Genomic DNA, 23,136 nt, shown 5'->3' with positions numbered 1-23,136 from the left:
AAAGAAGCCAGATTACATAACAGGAAAGTGAATTGATTTAGTTGCACAGTGCAAGAAATACTGTTGCAAATTACTGTACACAAACCATTTATACTAAACTGCTGCCTACTTTCAGATCTAAAAGCAAAAAATTACTTCAACAATTAAAGGTTAAGAGGAAAATTTGTGAGGTGAAACAACATGTGGAACACTTTCACAGCAATCCTTAGTCTTAGACTTGCGTTCACATTTTTACCCTTCAGATGACTGAGATGAACCTTCTCCGGTATCTTAAACTATTTTCTGTCTTACCTTGATTCCTTTCGGGACCTCTGCAGCAGGTGGTCGATGTGTGCGTTTGACTCAATCTGCAGCGGTTGATAGGTAATAGACTTACTGGGTCTCAATATTTAACCATCACAAAGTCATTAAACTTTAACCCACTCCATCATAAAACACCTAACCTGCATTACAAGTGGGGGTAAAAAACAAATCCAGACAGAGAAACAAGCCGAGACGACAGTCCTTCTCAAATAATTAGTCATCTGAACTCCATCTTTACATAAACTTCTAATATACACAGAGCATTAGTGCGTGGCCCTGAAACTGAGAGTAAAAAACAATCTGCCGGATGAAAGTTTCTTTATCTGCAGTGACACTTCCACTAATCTGTGAACAAATATTAACCAGCAGTGGCCTCAGTTAGCTGTTGGTTCATTTTATGACAGATATGTAGTCAACACTTTAAAGAAGGGCCCTGTTTTACAGCTCTAACGCAACGCAACTCTCGCATTAATGTTTGTTTTTTTTCTTGTATGATGGCTCAGAAAACCTTTGATATTTAAGCTTTAAATAAAGTGCCTCCTCACCAGGAAGATGAAGGCTTTCAGGGCTGCGAGGGAGAAGATCACATCTGCCATGAGGGAAGGAAAGAACACTAAGAACAAACTGCGGGGGAACCGTGTGGAGGGGTGCAGCGCTGGACGAGAAGGGTCACTTAAACAAGCAGCCAGGCCAATAGGTGGAGAGCAGCTGGGACAGGACCTGATGACTTTCTCAACTTTGACACAGGGAGCCCTAACCCTAACCCTATCTATCTATCTATCTATCTATCTATCTATCTATCTATCTATCTATCTATCTATCTATCTATCTATCTATCTATCTATCTATCTATCTATCTATCTATCTATCTATCTATCTATCTATCTATCTATCTATCTATCTAACTAATGAAGAACTGTCAGGAATGAATAAGTCTCCCTCCTTTGATTCATTCAGTTGTCAAATAAAGATGTTGTGTTGATGCTGTGGGTTCAAGTGAGAAAACTAAGCTGAGAACAGTTTCCTGCACGACTCTGACTCTCAGGCTGTGCAGCAAACCCCGATCTGATTGGCTGAGAAGAACTCCAGCTCCGAGTAAAGCAAAGGATGCCAGAGAGCTCCGGCAGTGATGGACTGGATGCAGGCGGGGGACGACGGCGAGACGGAGCGCACATGATGATGATACTTTAGGGTTCAGGGGCGCGTGGAAACTTTGGAAAACACTATTTCGCTTATTTGGGCGCATCTTGTTGCAAGTTGTAAGTGTGATGTTTTGGCTGCGTGTTGTAAAATCCCTTTCACAACCACCGACACATCCTCTCAGGAGTGATGGGTTCTAAGTTGACCAGACAGCGAAGTCTTGATTTTGACAGCAAATTGTCAAAGAGGAGACGCCAGAGAAATGATATTCCCGCGGAGAGCGAGAGAAGTGGCGTCAAGTCCGGCGGAGACTTCATGTTCACCTCCTTGATGCTGAAGTCCGACAAGCTGCCGGGGATGCTGCGGAAAACCAACCACAGCCCATACGTGAGACGGGTGGCGTGGGTCCGGGACATCCAGAGGCTCCTCCGGGACCAGAAGACGGAGCAGGCAGCAGAAGTGCTCAAAGTGCTCCGAAAGGTAAAGGACTGACATTATTTATCATTCGGACATTAGGTAGGTAGGTAGTTACTTTATTAATCCCCAAGGGGACATTTGTTCGCTACAGCAGCATTTAGAGATACATACAGTGTGAATTATGACTTTCCACTGTTCCTCTGAAGGATGGTTTAATGGACGCTGTAAGGCAAGTTTGTTTACAAAAAGTTGTCTTTATTCATGAGTTAAAGTGCATTTAGTCATATGGCTGTAGATTGTTGTATTTAAACTCGTGTGAAACTAGTCTGCACATGCTTGAACTACAGGTGTCTGTGAAATGCAACAGTTCAGTAGTTTTATCCTTATTAAAGGTGACTTCACTGAATGAGGCAGTGATATCATGATCACACTCCCATCAGTAACCCACCAGTGCTGGTGTGTTGATAATTTTCCCAAAAGTTAAATTCTTTTAATCATCTACTTTTTACAACTTCTTCTAAATGTTAGCCAGTCAGAGGACATGCTGACACAGCGAGTGTGCTAGAGACACCGCAGCCTCCGCTGCCGCCTTTCTTTAATATTCCTGAGCACAAAGCAGCACTTACAAGGAGTTGGATTCTTCCTCTGGTAAATTCTGTTTAAATCAACCGCCTATCATGTTCTAGAGATCCAGTCAGCTCCAAACACACAGCGATGACTGCATCACTGTGGATGTTGGGCCCTGTAGCAAAGAGACTTGCTGTAATGAATCCATGTTGCTTTCATGCTGTAATGCAGCAAACTTTAGGGTCTAGAATGACGTTTTTTTAAACTAACGGTTACGGTTTAAGTAAATAGCTTAAATGAATGGAAAGCTGTATGTGTAGGAGGTTTGAATTATACATGAGAAAGAATATGAAATATCCAAATCCCCTCATGAAGGAGCACTTTATCCATACTCAATGGATGCTCTAATGCGGTATTGTTAAATAGTGCTATTCTGTCCCTGTTGCACAGTATTGTGCCAACACCTCTTTTTCACAGCTTCATAGCCACAAACTATAGGTAAGGTCTTATCTTTTACTCATTCCTGTGTCACACCTTCCCTGGTTTAATCCTTACTTTGTGAGGATTTATCCAAACTAGAGAAATGAGAAGAAAAAAGAAGTATTTATTCGAGCTCAGCTTGAGCTTCCCGCTGCCTTCTGGTAGCAGCGCATTGATCAAAGGAGAACAGCTCTGAAGTTCAGACAAAAGCAGTTTTGATCAAGAGGGCCCGCTGTCATGAAAACTCCTGCCCATCTGTACGCTGCTGTACAATAAATTAGACAGATGTGTGCAGATTAAAGCGGGAAACAATGCTGATGGGAAGCTCTGAAAAAAAATAAAGAAAAGGGAGGAGGAGGTGTGCGTGTGGGGGGGGGGAGGGGGTCCCTCTGCTTGACACTGAAACCAGTAACTGAGCACAGGATAGGTGCGGGGTGAATATTTGATCTTCATTGTAAAGCTTGTTATTCATATGAAGCAGGAGGTGACTCGTGCTTCCTCTAAGTGTCTATGTTTATTAAAGCAGTCAGTCAGTCTTGTCTTACGTTTTAATAAAAAATGATTTTAAAGATCAACATGTAGATCTGTTAGTCGTGAACAGAGGCATCTCTCTCCATTTAAACTGCTCACGAAGCACGAATCCTCTCCATCGCTCAGTGAGGTGAAGCCGGAGCACTGCTACGTCGTCGGGCTGAAGCCAAGCGTCTGACTAATAATACTTCAAGAAAACTGGCAGCAGATCTCCTGTTGTTGTTCTTCAGCAGTAAAGCAGCTTTTCCTCCTCATGGATGGATTTGGAGATATCACCTTGAGATGGGGGCTGCTGGAACATGTTTCTTTCATATGGAGGAAGTCATTACAAAAAGGAGCCAGTGACACCGGCCCCCCCCGCTGTATCTGCCCACATCTGCCTTCTGGGCCATTAAGTTAATTAGTTTGGGATCTTCTAGATATTCATTAGTAAACAAAGAATCAGCAAATACTCATATCAATTACACTCTACAACATGAACACTGAGTTACTGACGCGCAGCACTAATTAAAGTGCTCTCTGTTGTACATGAAGACCTTTTTGAAGTTTAAGATCAGCTCTCACGACACATCATTATTTGTTTATTTCATTCAACTTCAAATACCTCCATAAGAAAATGCAGATTATGGTTGTTATCCATCTAATAATATACATTTAGGTTAGAAATAATAGGTTAGAATAAGGGTTAATGATTGACTCCAATCCAGCTGAGAAGCTTTTAAAGAAACACATCTGTGCACTAAATATAAAGCTACAACCAGCTGCTGCTTAGATTAGCTTAGTTTAGCTTCGCATAAAGCCTGAAGATGGGGAAACATGTATAACTCAATGTTCTATCTAGCACACTAATCAACATGTGTTATAAATATGATGGTTTACAGAGGTTTTTTCTTTGTGTAACTTCCTGCTGGACAACAGGACCCAGAAATGCATTTTTGTACAGTTTGAACATGTTTTTATTAGGAAGCTTTAAAATGCTTGGAGGTGGATCTTGTGGACTAAGGAGAGAGCAGTTTCCTCCTGTTCTCAGTCTGGATGCTACAATAAGCTAATGACTGCTGGCTTCATTTCAGGAGCATGTTTTCAGTGTCAAATGTTCCACAGTTCAACCCACAATATTAATAATGGTATAAATAATAATATATTAAATAAACAGAGTTGGGAACATATTTTTCAGATTCCCATTATGTTCTATATGGAGCTGTGGAATGGGACCTTCGAAACATTCGAATGACCCCCTTCAGTATTTCTGCTGCAAACATGAGAGTGGTGTTGATCTTCTCACCTGACCCTCATTAAGGAAAGCAAATATGTATTTCCCGAAGTGTTCGACTTTTAAATACGATGGGCTTCACTTGCATGTGGTCTGTAGTTGCAGCATAAATATGATTAAAAAAAAAAAATGTGATGCAGCTCAGCGTCCATTTAAAACTCAAAGAGTGGATACTGGAGATTCATTTTGTAGAAAGTGAATAATATGTCAATAAAAAAACTGATTGGATGAAAGTTGAATATTTTTTTTAATTGTGTGACAGATTTACACAAACACTTGTAAAAATATTATTATGAATATGAGTAAAATGTCCTTTTAAGACAGAATACTCCCACTGTACATGTTAGATTATATAAGTTGAAACTATTTTCTCATACTATAAGGCATATTGACCTCATCCAAGATAACCCTGACTCAGCGTTGTTGCTACTGATTCTGCATTTGTGTCTTTGAAACTTCACTTTATCATGTGACAGCCATTCGGTTTTGATTTTACACCTCAGGTTTTGATGTGATTACATGAAGGGTCACAACGTGTTGTGAGTCCACTAATGAACAATTAACTCCTCAGTCATCCACGGAAAAAACAAGTGTGTAAGCAGCACTGTTAGAAGGACTCTCACCTGACAGCCGGGACATGTTTCCTCCACTGAAGCACAAAACTGTGGGACTGGATTTGTCGCACTCTGCAATATATTTAATTGGATTCTAATGAACTGCCCGTGTGGGATGATGCTCTGCGGTCCAGAGCTCATCGACTTATTCAGACTTTTTTTTTTGTGACGAGGCAGACATCAGACTCAATACGCAGCTTTCATATGGACGTTTGAGGTGGGATCTGAAGGCGTGTACACAGGTATCCTGTCGGTGACAAATCGCAGAATATTTCATGCTTTTTATGATTAGGAATCAGTCAAATTAATCCAATGGGATCAGATCTTTTTTGTGTATTTAAAACATGTGGTTCGTTTCGGCTGTGAATCCCTCACAAAGCTGCACAAAAATCATATCTGATGCTGCAGCTGTGCTACGTGGTGAACACACATCATCATCATAATAAGATAATCCTTACAAATCCTCCATGCTTCCACTTTTGGACACACGTGGTACCGTCAGTGTGCACTTAATGAGGTTTATTGAAGGGAGAGCTGGTCTGCAGGATCGCCCGGCGTCAGGGAATCTCACAGATCTCTGCTGTAATAAATCAACTCAAAAGCTGGAGGAGGAGAAAAATGCTGATGGGAGTTTTCCTCTTTGCTTCCACTGTGCCCCAAAGTGTTTGGGATGTCAGCGCATATAGAGCTTGTTTTACACACTTAAACCCCCAACCTGCCAGTTGAAAAGCTTTTCAGCTCATATGGAGGCTGACCATGTTTATTCCTCAGCTCCACTGTTATGGGGTGAGGGGATCAACGAACCCAAATGCAGACACACGGCAAAATCTCTTAGGAATCAGGTCTTTATTCCCCGGGCAGTGAGAACAAACAGGAAATGCACGCCAAGAGTCTGTGTCAATTTGCGCTTCGCCACACGAGGGAATCCCGGGGTTCCCCTTGACACGTGGCCGGGTGACGTAGCCGAACGGCGATGCTCCGCTGGAGGAATCCCCAGATCTCTCCTCAGCGAGCTGATTGGTTGGATCGACTGTGTGACGTCCGCGACTCGACACAGGATCGCCCCAAACCTCGACAGCGGATCTCCGAGGAACGCACTGGAGGGTCTCTTCGTGCAGGTGATGCCCGTGGCTCGACACTGGACGGAACCGGCAGGGTCGACTGTGTGACACTCCTAGCTCGACACAGGATTGCCAAGATTGCAGCAGATGATCTCCGAGGAACGATCTGGAATCTTCTTCGTTCAGGTGGATGCCCGTGGCCCGACACTGAACGGCAGGAAACAGGAAACAGGTCAGAATCGTAATCTCAACAACGGGAGACGGAACGGACTTACGGGTAGGCAACGGACGAACTGACACCAGATGGGCAGGAGACCGGAGTATTAGTAGCGGCTGGCGTAATCAATTGGAATGCCGCTCAGCTGTGCTGCCGGAGAGGTGCGGTAGTGGGCGGTGCTTGGAGGAGGGTACTGCTGAGGGAGAAAAACAGACAGGGAAATGACAGGACACAGGAGGAAAGGTATTCGGGGGTTAAACAGAGGAAAACACACTAGGAACAGACAGGAATCCTAACAGTACCCCCCTCTCAACGGGAGCCTCCTGGCGAACCGCCAGGTTTGTCAGGGTTCTGTCGATGGTAGGTGCGAACCATCTCAGGATCCAAGATCCAGGAACGTGGTACCCAGCACCGCTCCTCAGGCCCATGACCCTCCCAATCTACCAGATACTGGAACCCCCTACCTCTGCGGCGGACATCGAGGAGGCGATTGACCGTATAGACGGGCCCTCCATCGATAATGCGGGGTGGTGGAGGGGGTGTGGCCGGAGGATTTAATGGGCTGGTGACCACGGGTTTCAGGAGAGAGACATGGAAGACAGGGTGAATTCTCATGGAGGCTGGTAACTGTAGTTTGACTGTGACGGGGTTGATTATAGCGGTGATCGGGAAGGGCCCAATGAATCTCGGGGACAGCTTCCTTGACTCTGTACGAAGGGGAATATCCTTCGTTGAGAGCCAAACTTGCTGTCCGAGCTGGTACACGGGAGCGGGAACTCGGCGACGATCTGCCACCCTCTTGTTCTGTTCTGCAGTGCGGAGTAGGGCGGCCCGAGTCTCCCTCCACACCCGCCTACAGCGACGGGCATGGACCTGGACCGATGGGACTGCTACCTCGACCTCTTGGCTAGGGAACAGGGGAGGTTGATAGCCCAGGGAGGCCTCGAAGGGGGACAGTCCAGTGGCAGCGGAGGTGTGCGAGTTGTGGGCGTATTCTACCCACGGAAGGTGACGGCTCCAGGATGCGGGATTGGCGGTGGTCACACACCGAAGGACGGCCTCCAACTCCTGATTCAGCCTCTCGGTCTGTCCATTTGTCTGGGGGTGGAACCCTGAGGAGAGGCTGGGCGTGGCCCCGATGGTCCGGCAAAACGCCTTCCAGACCTGAGAGGCGAACTGCGGACCCCGATCAGACACAATGTCCACAGGGATGCCATGGAGTCGGACGACATGCAGGGTCAGCAGGTCAGCGGTCTCCTGGGCAGACGGAAGCTTGAGGAGTGGAATGAAGTGGGCCGCCTTCGAGAACCGATCCACTATGGTGAGGATGACCGTATTCCGGTCCGATGGAGTGAAACCCGTGACAAAGTCCATGGCAATATGAGACCATGGGCGCTGGGGGGTGGGGAGTGGTTGTAGTAGTCCCGCAGGGGGTCGGTGCGAAGCCTTATTGCGGGCACATGTAGTGCAGGCCAAGACGTAGGCTCGCGAGTCCTCCTCGAGGGATGGCCACCAGAAGGTGCGGCGAAGCCAGTGTATGGTTCGGCGGATACCTGGGTGGCCGGAGAGCCGGGAGTCATGAGCCCACCGCAGGACCTGGGAACGGACGGACGGAGGAACGAACAGCCGGTCAGGGGGACCTCCTCCGGGGTCAGGCTGGGTCCGCTGAGCCTCACGCACCGCCGTCTCGACCTCCCAAGTCAGCGCTCCTAGCACGCAGGAGGGAGGCACAATGGTGTCCGGGGTTGGCTCCTCCTCATCCGGGGAAAACTGACGGGACAGGGCGTCGGGCTTAGTGTTCTTGTGCCCTGGACGAAAAGTGATGGTGAAATTGAAGCGGGAGAAAAATAATGCCCAGCGGGCCTGACGGGGGTTTAGTCTTCTGGCTGTGTGTATATACTCTAGGTTCTTATGATCAGTGAGGACGACAAAAGGCTGCACTGATCCCTCCAGCCAGTGCCTCCACTCCTCCAGAGCTAATTTCACAGCCAGCAGTTCTCGGTTACCCACGTCGTAATTCCGCTGGGCTGGGGAGAGTCTTCGGGAGAAGAACGCACAGGGTCGGAGTCTGGAATCAGCAACTGAACTTTGGGACAATACTGCCCCGACCCCGGTATCAGAGGCGTCCACCTCGACTACGAACTGGCGCTTCTCGTCCGGATGTGCGAGGATAGGAGCCGAGACGAACAGTTCTTTGAGGGCCAAAAAAGCCTTGTTGGCCTCGGGCGTCCAGCTAAAATCCACCTTGGTGGATGTGAGTCGAGTAAGGGGAAGAGCGGTCTGGCTGTAACCCCGGATGAATCGCCGGTAAAAATTGGCAAAACCTAGGAACTGCTGAAGTCTCTTTCGGGAGGAGGGCACAGGCCATTCCGTCACAGCTCTAACCTTCTCCGGGTCCTTACGGACCTGCCCCTCCTCTATGATAAAGCCCAAAAACTGGACTGAGGGGACGTGGAACTCGCACTTCTCTGCCTTAATGAAGAGCCGATTCTCCAGGAGTCTTTGAAGGACCTGACGGACATGATGGTAGTGTTCCTTGGGGGTAGCAGAGTAAATCAATATGTCGTCCAAGTAGACGAACACGAACCGGTTCAGGAAGTCCCGAAGAACGTCGTTCACCAGGGCCTGGAAAACAGCAGGGGCATTGGTCAGACCGAAAGGCATGACCAAATATTCAAAATGGCCAAGGGGGGTGTTGAATGCAGTCTTCCACTCATCTCCCTCTCGGATTCGGACCAGGTGGTAGGCGTTACGGAGGTCCAATTTAGAGAACACGGTGGCCCCAGCGAGAGACTCGAAAACGGAGTCTAGCAGTGGTAGAGGGTATTTATTTTTGGTGGTAATCTGGTTGAGACCACGATAGTCAATGCAGGGACGCAGGGTCTTGTCTTTCTTGGTTACAAAAAAAAACCCTGCTCCCAGAGGGGAGGATGAGGGACGGATAATTCCTGCGGCTAGAGAGTCTGTGATGTATTGCTCCATCGCCTCTCGCTCGGGTCGAGACAGATTGTAGAGGCGGCTGGAGGGAAACGATGCGCCAGAGAGCAACTCGATGGCGCAATCGTACGGTCGATGAGGTGGTAGGGAGAGGGCTTGTTCCTTACTAAAAACCTCCCCCAGGTCCGCGTACTCCCGGGGAACGGAGGATAGATCGGGTCCGGCCGTAGAATTGCAGGGGATGTTCTCATGCTGGGGAACGGCGGACAAGAGGCAGCGTGAGTGACAGGCCGGGCTCCAACCCAAGACTCTCTCTCCTATCCAGTCGATCCGGGGGTTGTGGTCCCGGAGCCAAGGATGACCCAGGACCAGGGGCGTCAGAGGAGACGGGAACACATACAAGCGAATCTTGTGGCGATGATTGCCTGACACGAGCAGAGGAATGGGCAGAGTTCGGTGTGTAATAGTCGCCAGCGGACTGCCATCCAGGGCACGCACCGACAGCGGCCGCTCCAGAGCCTCCACCGGAATCCCGTGCCTGGAGACGAACGTGGAGTCTAAAAAGTTCTGTTCGGCTCCAGAGTCAATAATGGCCGAGAGGTGAAGAGGACCTGATGGCAAAACCAGGCTCGCTGGCAACGTCAGGCGGGACTTGGGATGGGGGAAACGCGTGGATTCGCTCGCCAGTATCCCAACCACTACTGGCGAGCCCCCTCTTTTGGGCGAACTGGACAGGAGGCGATGCGATGCCCTGGCTCCCCGCAGTAGAGGCAAACTCCCGACCTGAGGCGCTGCTCCCTCTGCTGCAGAGTGAGATGCGACCTCCCCAGCTGCATGGGCTCCTCGTCCGCTGGCGGCGTCGTAGTGGTGTGGTCCAACTGATCGGGAGTGGGTCGACGTGTGGGTGCCTGGAGCGGGAAACAGGAATAGGAGTTAGACTGACGGCCCGGCCGGGCGGTCCGGCGGGTCCTCTCGCGCCTTCTCTCCCTCATCCGGTTATCCAGCCGAATGGAGAGAGAGATGAGTTCATCTAAAGAGTCAGCCTCCTCCCGAACGGCGAGCTCATCCTTAAGCTCCTCCGATAAACTGTTCTGGTACACACCCCGCAGGGCCCTCTCGTCCCAGCCGGACTCGGCGGCTAGGATCCGGAACTCCACTGAAAACTCAGCGGCGCTAGTAGAGCCCTGGCGTAGGTGAAGCAGCCGCTGTACCGCATTACTGGAGTACTCCGGGTGATCAAACACCTTTTCAAACTCCTCCCTCAGCCGTGCGAACGAGGTAGAGTCTACTGGGTTCCGAGTCTGCCATGCCTCAGCCCAGATCAAGGCCCGTCCTCGCAGCAACCCTATAATATAGGAGATCTTCGAACTGTCCGAGGCATAGGAGATAGGCTGCTGTCGGAACACTAACATCACTTGTAATAAGAATCCTCGGCAACCCCGTGTAGCCCCGTGAAAGGGCTCCGGGGGCGGAACAAATGACTCACGGGGAGGAGGTGAAGCCGCGACGGGCGGTCCAGCGACGGGTAGTCCAGCGACGGGCGGAACAGCGACGGGTTGGAGAGCGAGAGTGAGATCCCGCATCATAGCCCCGAGCTCGGCCACCTGGGAGCCGAGAGCCTGCTGAGCGTCAGTCAGTCCCTGGATCAGCTGATGGTGCTGCCCGACGAGAATCCCCTGGGTCGTAAGAGCCCTCTGCAGTTGGTCCGCAGAGGTGGATTCTGCTGCGGTTGCTGGGTCCATGTCTGGTCAGTTCGTTCTGTTATGGGGTGAGGGGATCAACGAACCCAAATGCAGACACACGGCAAAATCTCTTAGGAATCAGGTCTTTATTCCCCGGGCAGTGAGAACAAACAGGAAATGCACGCCAAGAGTCTGTGTCAATTTGCGCTTCGCCACACGAGGGAATCCCGGGGTTCCCCTTGACACGTGGCCGGGTGACGTAGCCGAACGGCGATGCTCCGCTGGAGGAATCCCCAGATCTCTCCTCAGCGAGCTGATTGGTTGGATCGACTGTGTGACGTCCGCGACTCGACACAGGATCGCCCCAAACCTCGACAGCGGATCTCCGAAGAACGCACTGGAGGGTCTCTTCGTGCAGGTGATGCCCGTGGCTCGACACTGGACGGAACCGGCAGGGTCGACTGTGTGACACTCCTAGCTCGACACAGGATTGCCAAGATTGCAGCAGATGATCTCCGAGGAACGATCTGGAATCTTCTTCGTTCAGGTGGATGCCCGTGGCCCGACACTGAACGGCAGGAAACAGGAAACAGGTCAGAATCGTAATCTCAACAACGGGAGACGGAACGGACTTACTGGACGGGTTGACGGGTAGGCAACGGACGAACTGACACCAGATGGGCAGGAGACCGGAGTATTAGTAGCGGCTGGCGTAATCAATTGGAATGCCGCTCAGCTGTGCTGCCGGAGAGGTGCGGTAGTGGGCGGTGCTTGGAGGAGGGTACTGCTGAGGGAGAAAAACAGACAGGGAAATGACAGGACACAGGAGGAAAGGTATTCGGGGTTAAACAGAGGAAAACACACTAGGAACAGACAGGAATCCTAACATCCACAGCTTCTAGTCGTGCTAAACATAAAACACTGTCGTCGCTGTAAACAAGGGATGAGGGTCCAGTGACGTGTGTTTTTCTGTTCTTTAAATGCAGAAAAATCAGTCATGTCGATAATGAAACGGTGTGTTTAAGGAAAGAAACTCTTCTTTTAAGCTGAATTAAGAAAAAAAAATAGTTTTACAGCTAAAAAGAAGGATTTCCTTTGACTGTCTTTCCTCTTCGTTCACACCTTTCATCTTCTCTTCATTTGGTTTCATATGCTCAGTTTTGTGTCTTGCCTGATGTTTGTTGTTGCTTTTTTTAATCTAGTTTGTCGTGCATGTGTGACAGTGTCTTCTGTGAAAAGGAAGTCGATGCCACATGCTGGTGGGGCCATTTGATGTGTCTGAAAACATTACGTCTCAAACACGGAGGTTAATGACACGTCAGCACTCCAAGCATTACCTGCAGACGCAGCTTCCGTATATTTACAATGTCACCGCAAATAGAAATATTCTGAGGATGGTATAAATATCATCCGCCCCCGGGGATGTGTCCCGGTTCCTGTTTTTTATTAAACTGTTGTGCACATCACGCAATCTTTTTACATTGGGAACTTTGAAGATCGAAGGACGAGAGGTGAAGTGCATTTAAGTGGAATATAAAAGCATTTTCCTCTGATGGTTCAGAGTTGTGTTTTGTGGAAATGATAGAAAGTCCTGTGGGAACTGATAAAACTAAAACCTGCAAACAAGAAAAGAAAAACCAGAAGAAGTGTCACGAAAAGAAAAAAAAACACACACACACCACTTTCATCTTAACTTCCTTAAACTTTCCTCCCACCGCCTCTCACACACACACAGACACATTACATTACAGTATAGACACTATATCTATACTGTATATATGCTCACAGAGACACCACCTCCACCCCCCCACCCCTAATCAACTGTGCTGGGTGTTAACACAGCTCTGATTGCAAACCCTGATCAGCTCACAGCGTGATAAGAGGGCAAAATGAAAGAGGATAATGAACAAATCTTATAAATGCTTACAATCTATTTTTATTAAACTATCCATGAAATGTCAGCTGAATATTAAAAGTGTGGTTCAGACGTGACTGTTTTAATCAAATGATTTTCTGACTTTCTACAACGCCCGTTAGATTTTAGCAAGAGTTAACTTTCATCTCTTTTTTTATTCTCTCAGGATTTGGGACTTCAGGGAACGTCGCTCAATGACATTTTGTACAAGAACGCAGCTTTTCTCAACCTGGTGGACCCCGTTTCTCATGAGCTGCTGCTCGGCCTGGCCCGGGACCTGCAGTGCCCAAAGAGGGTATGAATCCAGCATGACCCAGTTTTCCTTCAACCGTTACATTCATTCATGGGAGTTACTAAAAAGCAGCTCTGTGTTTAAAACATTACAGACTTCCCGTTAATAAACAGGACAAGCATGACAATTCAAACAGAGGCAAGCTGCAACACGTCTGCATTTATTAGCCATGCTTAAGTGCCTGTGTCATATTTGTTGTCATGCTACTGTCAGTTTGCTCTGTACAAAGAAGTCCGAAGCTCGTCGGAGACGAGAGTGATAATTTAGGTGATTAAATATGAGAGGTTATAGGGATGAACGGGAGGACCGAGGGGAGGCAGTGGGTCAGCGTCCGACTGCAGCAGCACCATGTGGTCCGGCATCCTTGCTGCTCTGGTGCTCTTCTTGCATTAGTGAGAAATGGGAACCAGCTGTGCCTCAGGACCTGCAGGTATATTAGATCATCTGCTCGGGTGGCTTCGCACTAGAGAGCACGGGCAGGTGCCCAGTAGCCACCTCACAGAGGTCAACAGAGCCGCCGGCCACAGTCGGAGCGTTGGCTCCAGCAGTGAGGGCCCTTTGAGGCTGGTGGCCACTGGGTGCTGCCAATTGTGTTGTGTATCGCTCACTGTTTATAAGGCCTGTATGAAAATTATTAGACGGAAAAGGGTTCCAAAAATGAATTTTTCTTTCCATGACTGACTTTCCATTGTTTTCATCCTAAATGTGTAGAATATTTCAGCCTTCCTTTGCAATATAATTGATAGTTAATCAAAAGGAAAACTTCCTTTTGTGCCGTGGGTCCAAGAGCTGCACTGTCATATGCAGATGACAATAATCCTCCCTGAATCAGGGTTTTATTAATGTGTACATTGGTGCTGCTCATCAAAGGTTAAATTAAAATACAGTATCCCTCTGCTTGATTGACAGGTAAAAGCTATTGTTAGGCCACTGGTTTTAAATTATCAAGGTTTTTTTTGATACTTGGAAAAGGTTTGATCATAACAGTAAAATCTGTAAACACTGAACTCAGCAGTATAAGATTCACGATTTAGATGTTTCATCATTAACACAAACTTTTCAATTATGCAAATGAATTCAAGTCAGATTTATGTTGTCATAAAAACAAGGACTGGTCCTTTAAGACATAAATCATTCTTTGTCCAGACTAGTTGTCAGCTCATTCACTTGCAGCACAGCATACAAATCAGATCATGTTAAAATTCAGAGTACATTTCAACCTTAGGTATGAGGGCGACGGCACTATAGGAGCTACTGGAGTGGATCCAGCAGCCATTACACTTATTTAAAGTCAGCTGCTCTCTCTTTTGGGAAAAAGATGGGTTGCCTTAAAATAAAGTCACTGCGGTCTAGGTTTTACTTACCGAGTCCAGATGATATTCACCTGTAAAAAACTCTAATCTAATCTCTGTTTGCCTTGGCGAGGAAAGCCCAGGAGGAAGGGAAGGAAAGTGAGGAGCTGGCAGCAACGTTCTCCTGACTGGCTGGCGACCCGTGTCAGATGTGACGAGGATGTAGAGAGGCAGTGTGCTGGATTCAGGGACCGGCAGCTGCTTCTGTGGCCACTATTTTCCAGCACACTGAGATTTACTTAGATTATATATTCAAGGCCATATCGTGGGCTAATACATGAATCATTTGTGAGTGTTTTGAGCCCTGGATCATCAGTTTGAGACAGTTTATCCAATCAATGCTTTGTTTTGATGCACTCAGACTTGTGATTAATGTCTAACAGTACTGATAGACTTACAGCACTGCACAGTTAGAGACTGTGTTGATTCCTCCAGACTGCACGTTTTCTAAGAATACTCTCACATTGTAAATCAGTATGCGCTGCTGTGACGTTGTGCTCAGTCATCCGAGCAGCTGAAACAGCAGCGCTGAATGTTGTGAAGCATGAAGCATGTTTGTTTGTTGCCCAAGAAAAGAAGTGGCAGTGGGAATGGTTAATCGCCTTAAGGTAAATTGCCCCTGTCTTTTTTCTCTCTCACCACATTGCCTCTTTCTTGTTGTCGTGTTGTGCCATTAATTAGATTTAGCCCGCTCAGCGCAGCCCATTCCATTTAGGCAGAGAGGGAAAAGAAAGCAAAGAGGTGGAGGAGAGACGTGGAGGATGAAGGCAAAAAAGGGAAACTGATTTAATGATTCCATGTAGAAAATGTTTGAAATAGGAGAAGAAAGAAATGGTCAACATGTGAAAAACAGTTCATCTGTAGTTATTTTTGCAGGAATAAAGAAATGGAGGTCAAACAACCAGCCTTTATAATTGACTTTTACTTGGCAGGTATCTGACAGACCTCTATCATCTGGTAAATATACTGTTTGTTGTTGTTTTTTATCACAGCGACTCAAACGTGTGATAGTTCAATTGCATTTGTTCAAGAACAGCTCCTGCTTGTTTTTGATTGGTCACATGAACTAGATTTGTTTTATTTTGCCCATCATCGGCCCACTGTGTGTGTCGCAGGAGACTGACTCGCCCAAGTCTACCAATAGGATATGCCGCCAGCTGATTTATCACCTGACCCCTCACTCCAAGTGGACGAGACAGAGCGTGCCCAGGAGGAAGTCCCAGGCCTGGTGAGTTTGTCCTTCCTGCTGCCGCCCGACACCGTGCCGTCACTCTTCAGATCCTAAACACATCTTCACCGTCTGCATCACGCAACTCAATCCTCCACAGCCTCTCTGAAATACAGGAAGTTTGGGGAAAGTCCTGTGCCTGTTCTGGGAAGATGTTACTCCACTTGATCATGTTCCAAGTCCCGCTCCTTTCAGCTACTGTTGAGCTTTCTGTCTCACACAGCAAATATCCCGTTTAGAAAAACAGTGGCAGTTTTGGTACTCAAACCTTGTTGTGATATTTGATATAATGAGTCCTTGACCAAAGCAGGCCTCTCGCTTCTCGCCATAAATCATCAATTGTACAGTAGTTGTGAATGACAGTTGCTATGGCAGATTTGATCAATTATAGCTGGTAAATCAAGATGACTGTCTCTCACTGACTTTTCTATGTTTCCAGTGAATCTGTTTTAAAATGAGAGCATCATAAAATTGTTTTAAATATGCAGTTGATGGCTGCAACAGTACATGACATCATGCTGAAGGTCTCGGTAATAAACTGCATTGTTCTCATAGTGCAGCTTAAAGCTAGTTAGTCCTCACATCATACTGTGATGATGACCACTTTATCAGGCTTGCATTAACCAGGTGGACTTGCATTAGCACGCTGTTTAATTCCATAACCAACCAATCTATTTCTCACATGTCAACCAAACAGAGCCAAATTCAGCCACGCCTCCATTTGTTGATTAGTGAAATAAATCAGGCAGCGCAAACGCATCTCCCGCTTATCATTTTATTCTACGTCTTCAAGGTCTTGTTTTCTGGCCTAGACCTATTTTCCAAATACAATTTTTTTCAGCTATTAATTAATCATTCTGGCATGAGAACGAGCCTCTTTTTTTCTTGTTTAGTTAAACTATGAGTTGATTGAAATTTTAAAAAGTTTGGTAGAAAAGAAACAAATATACAAAAAATATTATAGTATTACAGACATAAATGTCTTTATAAGATTGAACTTCAAATTAAACCATTAACAGTTTAGGAAGTAATTAAAATTAGCTCCATTGAGACCAACTGGAAAAATGTTGCTCTCACATTTATTAATTAGTAACGAAAACCACATATACTTTAAAGTAACATTATGTAACTTCGGTTGAGCTGCAACCGCACCTTATGTGGCCACAAGTGGTAATCACACAAAAATAGTAGTTACTGGAAATAATAGGTGGATTAAAAGAATATCTTCTTATTGATATCAAAACAGTACAAAAAAACAACAACTGAAAATGTGTAAAATATGGGACCTTGAAGGCAAAATAATTGCCATGTTGTATGAGGAGCCTATTTTACCTTTTATTTATATTGCTGTTGTTTTAAATATGTATAATTTGAATTGAGGATGTTTTTCCTCATAATTCTGTGTTTTTCTACAGTAAAAAAAAATAAATCACATTTGTTACGATAACACTGTGTTCTTACCAGGATGTGTCCATTTTCACACTTTTCTCTCAGGCAAAGCTTGTTTCCCTCCTGATACTACTGTGACGAAATCCGCCTCACACCAGCTCAAGCTCTACCCATGACAAGTGTGATTTATTTGTAGAAAGTTTAACAACCTAGAGTGGCATTTCCTCCATCATCCCTCAGCATTAATGTCTACGACTAAACTGTCTCCAATAATGATCTGGAGACTCCTGGAACAAGAAACTAATAAGAAAATCAGATAATGTGGATGACTGAGGCCGATTTGATGCGCTGCCACCAAAACTGCAGGCCACCAGAGGTCGGATGCTGATTATTCATGCCTGAGCAAAATATCGAGAAAGCAACCAAAAGACAGTAATTATAGTAACTGTAGAAAATCTGCGTGAACGAAGAAGAACGCTCTCCAAGTCAAGTTGAGTAACAGGTACGTTTGAGGAAGCATTAAAAAAACATCTAATGATAATCATGAGGCTCTCTCCCCAAGCAATTAACCCAGATTGAAAGATTTTTTTGACAGCTCAAGTTAACTTCCCGCCTCAGTCTCTTGGCTGCAATGTTTCGAAATAACGCTCAACACAACAACAAGGCAGACTCTCCCAGTGTGCTCATTAGAGCTCTGTCTCTCTCCCAGCTTCCACTGCAAACATCCACACAGCAGCACTTTCCTGTGGAACTCAAAGCACACGGTTTCTTTATCCTGCCAAAGAACGGCGCTCCCTTAAACGTGCAGAAAACATGAATGCCTTTGGATTAGATTAAGCATCAGGTGCCAGTTTACATGGTTTTAAATGTGTATCTGTCTCCTCCTCCTCTTTTCTGCTCTCCTTTTTCTTTCTGTCCTGAAGCCCTAAATTCCTCCTATTTTAAAATCCCATCCTCCTTTTGATACTCTTCCTCTCCTTTTTTTTCCGGTGGGATTTTTCTCTCCTTCTTGTGAGAGTCCATTTTGTTCAACAGTTGCCACACAGAGCAGTTCTGCAGTTTGAGCCGAGGCTCCGGAGAAACGCTGTGTCAGACGAAGAGGAAGAGAGGGGAGGCAAAATCACTGCAAGGTTGCTGATTAGAATTCATGTATTTCCCTCTTTCCTCCTGCCTCGCTTCCAATCGATCATGAATTTGATCTTTTCATATTTAGGAGTGAAAAAGCATTTGCTATTATATAACCCATATTACATTCTTCTTATTTTGTCCCTGAATATTACATATGACACATACATATACTGTATATCTCTGATATTGAGAAGTCTGTAAATGAAATGTGTTGTAGCCTCCTCTCCACGGCTCATATTGGATTGTTTTCATGAAATATGTTCTAGTAGTTGCAAATGTTCCAGAAATAACACATAAATCATTATTCAAACTTTATTACTGGAGCCTGGTTTGCTTCTATAACTCTGTAAGTGGAAAGCAGGTGTGTCACGCTAAACATATTATCAAGGCAATTTCATTTTTCTCTGCAGCTGCACGTGCCAGCTCTCTGAGAAGTACAGTATTGCAGAGTACCTGGAGGAGTTCCTAATGTTATTGTAATTGGTATTGAATTTTAGATTAATCAAGCTCATATTTTTATTACACTAAAATTGCCCTTCGAGCACATTTTGAAGAGATTGGATTGTGATTGCAGATGCTGTTTCATTACTTGTCTTTACTGCAAGGCAATAATTGATGTGGTGCTCTTACAGCAGCTATTAGAGACATTTCCAGTACATTCAAAGAAATTCTTGTACTTCAAGAACATCACTTCGTCTTTTATTCGGGGTGAAGCTTTCCAGAGTGAAAACACTCCCAAGTGTTGAAAGAAGTATGTGCATCTGGAATTTGTTGCTGTGTTTGTGTCAGCATTGAATATATTGTACAGCAGGATTTTGTTAAACGTTAATCTTCAGTCTTGCTGGTCGAGCCGACTAATGATGAGTGTGAAAGGAGTCGTGGATGCTCGCATACATCTGTTTTGAGCAGCTGTGAGTGTTGATAGTCTGTCTGAGTCCTGATGTTTGACCCAGACCTCACGCTGCTCACACTAATGTGCCTTTTCCTCCCACAGATCACACTGAGGGCTTTTTCATCACTTTTATTTAAGTTCATATGAAGCTTAGTAGGTATTGAACTGAGGGCTACTGAAGTAGCAACAAACAGCACATTACGTGCTCATGTTCACATCTCAGAAAGTACAAGTACTGTGCACTTATACTGAAGAATCAATCAGCATTTGAGAGTTTAGTACTTAAAAATAACAAACACTTGCTGCATGTTCAAGCGCAGCTGCTTTTTCTATCGATAACAACACAGAGTAATGTTTAACATCTGAAAACATCATATTTAATGTTGCACAATCCAAACATTATGAAATACTACGAATGAAACACGCATCATGTTCTTACTTTTTACTCCGTAAAGCGTTGCCTGTCTGTGGCCTCAACCACGACACCACTATGCGTACAAATGTGTGTCTTTTTCCTTTATCACCAGCGTGAGAATGTCACGATGTCACTTCTTAATCACACCCTGGCGATAATTAGCCACTGAAAAGCTGTCTTGACTGCAACTACATTATGTTGAGCAGTGAATTTTTTTTTATGTCTCTTTATTAGTCTGGATGCTCATAACCACTTTTTCAACTTCATTTCACCGACTGTATTTCCAGCCCGATTTCCTTGACGGCTTTTCACTAATCACCAGAGAAGTTCTCTCTGGGATTCTTTCTAACCAGTTTCTCCCCGCTCTGCTCAGCCTAATTTGCTCTAATCTTTAAAGAAATCCCTTCTTCCTCCCTTCCTTGCTGCTATTTTGAGCCATTCTCCCTTATATGATCCTTCCAAGGCCACAGCAACATTTTCAAGGAAGTATACCTCTCACCTTTGCACTTCTCTATTATACCTGCTGCTGTTTACACTGATGCAATTTAAAATCTCTCAGAAAATCGTTCTACTTTTTTGTTTTTGCTGCCCAGGAAGTTCAAGTTTGATAAGAGAAGAGGTTGTTTTTTTTTATCATGTAGGACAGATTTTTAATCATGTGTAGCTCTGTGGATGGCAGGGTCAGGCCTGTTGGTCCACACCACGTCATGGTACCCAGACAGTGTATCCCACTGACTATGATGATCTCCTAACTTTACCTCCAGAGCTATAATAAACTGTTGGAATGCCCATGGATGGATGATGGATGGATGATGGATGGATGGATGGATGGATGGATGGATGGATGGATGGATGGATGGATGGATGGATGGATGGATGGATGGATGGATGGATGGATGGATGATGAATGGATGGATGGATGGATGGATGGATGGATGGATGGATGGATGGATGGATGGATGGATGGATGGATGGATGGATGGATGATGGATGGATGGATGGATGATGGATGGATGGATGGATGGATGGATGGATGGATGATGGATGGATGGATGGATGATGGATGGATGGATGGATGGATGGATGGATGATGAATGGATGATGATGGATGGATGGATGGATGAATAATGGATGGATGGATGGATGGATGGATGGATGGATAGATAGATGATGAATGGATGATGGATGGATGGATGGATGGATGGATGGATGGATGGATGGATGGATGGATGGATGGATGGATGGATGGATGGATGGATGATTGATGGATGGATGGATGATGGATGGACAATGGATGGATGGATGGATGGATGATGGATGGATGATGGATAGATGATGAATGGATGGATGATGGATGGATGGATGGATGGATGGATGGATGGATGGATGGATGGATGGATGATGAATGGATGATGAATGGATGATGGATGGATGGATGGATGGATGGATGGATGGATGGATGGATGGATGGATGGATGATGGATGGATGGATGGATGGATGGATGGATGATGGATGGATGGATGGATGGATGGATGGATGGATGGATGGATGGATGGATGGATGGATGATGAATGGATGATGGATGATGGATGGATGGATGGATGGATGAATAATGGATGGATGGATGGATGGATGGATAGATAGATGATGAATGGATGATGGATGGATGATGGATGGATGATGGATGGATGGATGGATGGATGGATGGATGGATGGATGGATGGATGGATGGATGATGGATGGATGGATGGATAGATAGATAGATAGATAGATAGATAGATAGATAGATAGATGATAGATAGATAGATAGATAGATAGATAGATAGATAGATAGATAGATAGATAGATAGATAGATAGATAGATAGATAGATAGATAGATGATGAATGGATGATGGATGGATGGATGGATGGATGGATGGATGGATGGATGGATGGATGATGGATGGATGGATGGATGGATGGATGGATGGATGATGGATGGATGGATGGATGGATGATGGATGGACAATGGATGGATGGATGGATGATGGATGGATGATGGATAGATGATGAATGGATGGATGATGGATGGATGGATGGATGGATGGATGGATGGATGGATGGATGGATGGATGGATGGATGGATGGATGGATGGATGGATGATGAATGGATGATGAATGGATGATGGATGGATGGATGGATGATGGATGGATGGATGATGGATGGATGGATGGATGGATGAATAATGGATGGATGGATGAATGATGGATGGATGGATGGATGGATGGATGGATGGATGGATGGATGGATGGATGGATGGATGGATGGATGGATGGATGATGAATGGATGATGAATGGATGATGGATGGATGGATGGATGGATGGATGGATGGATGGATGGATGATGGATGGATGGATGGATGGATGAATGATGGATGGATGGATGGATGGATGGATGGATGGATGGATGGATGGATGGGTGATGGATGGATGGATGGATGGATTGATGGATGGATGGATGGATGAATGATGGATGGATGGATGGATGGATGGATGGATGGGTGATGGATGGATGGATGGATGGATCGATGGATGGATGGATGGATGGATGGATGATTTTTCAGCAAGGTGGTTGCTGGATGGTAAAATGAGAACAGTGTGAAACTAGTAAAGAAACTTGTGTGCGCTTTAGACTTCTTCACGCTGAGTGTAAGAGAACTGATCAACTGGTCAAAATTAGAATTTGTTGAATAGTTTGTTTATGACTAAACACTAAAACCTATAATCTGATTACAGCTGCTGTCTGTCACACTGCTGCTGTGTCTAATCAAATGAACTAAATAATTCTTCCCTCACGTATTTACTGTACATATGTAATGTATCTGTAAACTGAGCTTTAATACATGTATGACCTATTTTTTCTGGACCTCCTTGAGGTGAGGACTGGCAGGCTCTGACAGCATGACCTCTGACTGATTTAGAGGGTCGACTCCTCGGGCGGGGGCAAAAATCGGACAGTAAAAACTATGAATTTGTGTTTTTGATCACACAATCATAGATTTTTAAAAGGTTTTATTGTTTCTGGTCATATTCCCATTCAGAGATGGAGTATACCACTTGACTGAGTGTTGCATTCAGTCAGCTCAATCAGCTTTCTGTTTGACCTCCACTTTTAATAGAGCCTTAAAGATCCAGCCGCCATCCTCCTCCATGAATAATTGAGGACTTCCCGCGGTACAGACTGAGATCGTGCGGGATGAGGGGGAGGGAGGAAGACAGTCCGGTATCCATCGCTCCAATCTTCAGGACCATAATGAAATA

General features: G+C 45.6%; 1 protein-coding gene across 1 annotated transcript in view; it reads left to right on the top strand.

Annotated features, from left to right (window-relative positions):
- The first annotated feature begins 1,437 nt into the window (after window positions 1-1,437).
- The window catches only part of lrrc75bb (leucine rich repeat containing 75Bb), a 33,222-nt gene continuing 11,523 nt past the window's right edge, over window positions 1,438-23,136 (top strand). The window contains exons 1-3 of the mRNA XM_069147154.1: window positions 1,438-1,923; window positions 13,304-13,432; window positions 15,897-16,009. Of these exons, the coding sequence (XP_069003255.1) occupies window positions 1,633-1,923; window positions 13,304-13,432; window positions 15,897-16,009 (533 nt within the window). The 5' untranslated portion in view covers window positions 1,438-1,632. The remainder of the gene's footprint in view (window positions 1,924-13,303; window positions 13,433-15,896; window positions 16,010-23,136) is intronic.

Source organism: Embiotoca jacksoni, unplaced genomic scaffold (genome assembly GCF_022577435.1).
Source record: "Embiotoca jacksoni isolate LCO1_2020_lvr unplaced genomic scaffold, fEmbJac1.0.p SCAF_131, whole genome shotgun sequence".
Lineage (NCBI taxonomy): Eukaryota > Metazoa > Chordata > Actinopteri > Embiotocidae > Embiotoca > Embiotoca jacksoni.
The sequence above is the reverse complement of the archived record's forward strand: the minus strand, read 5'-3'. Positions and strand labels throughout refer to the sequence as shown.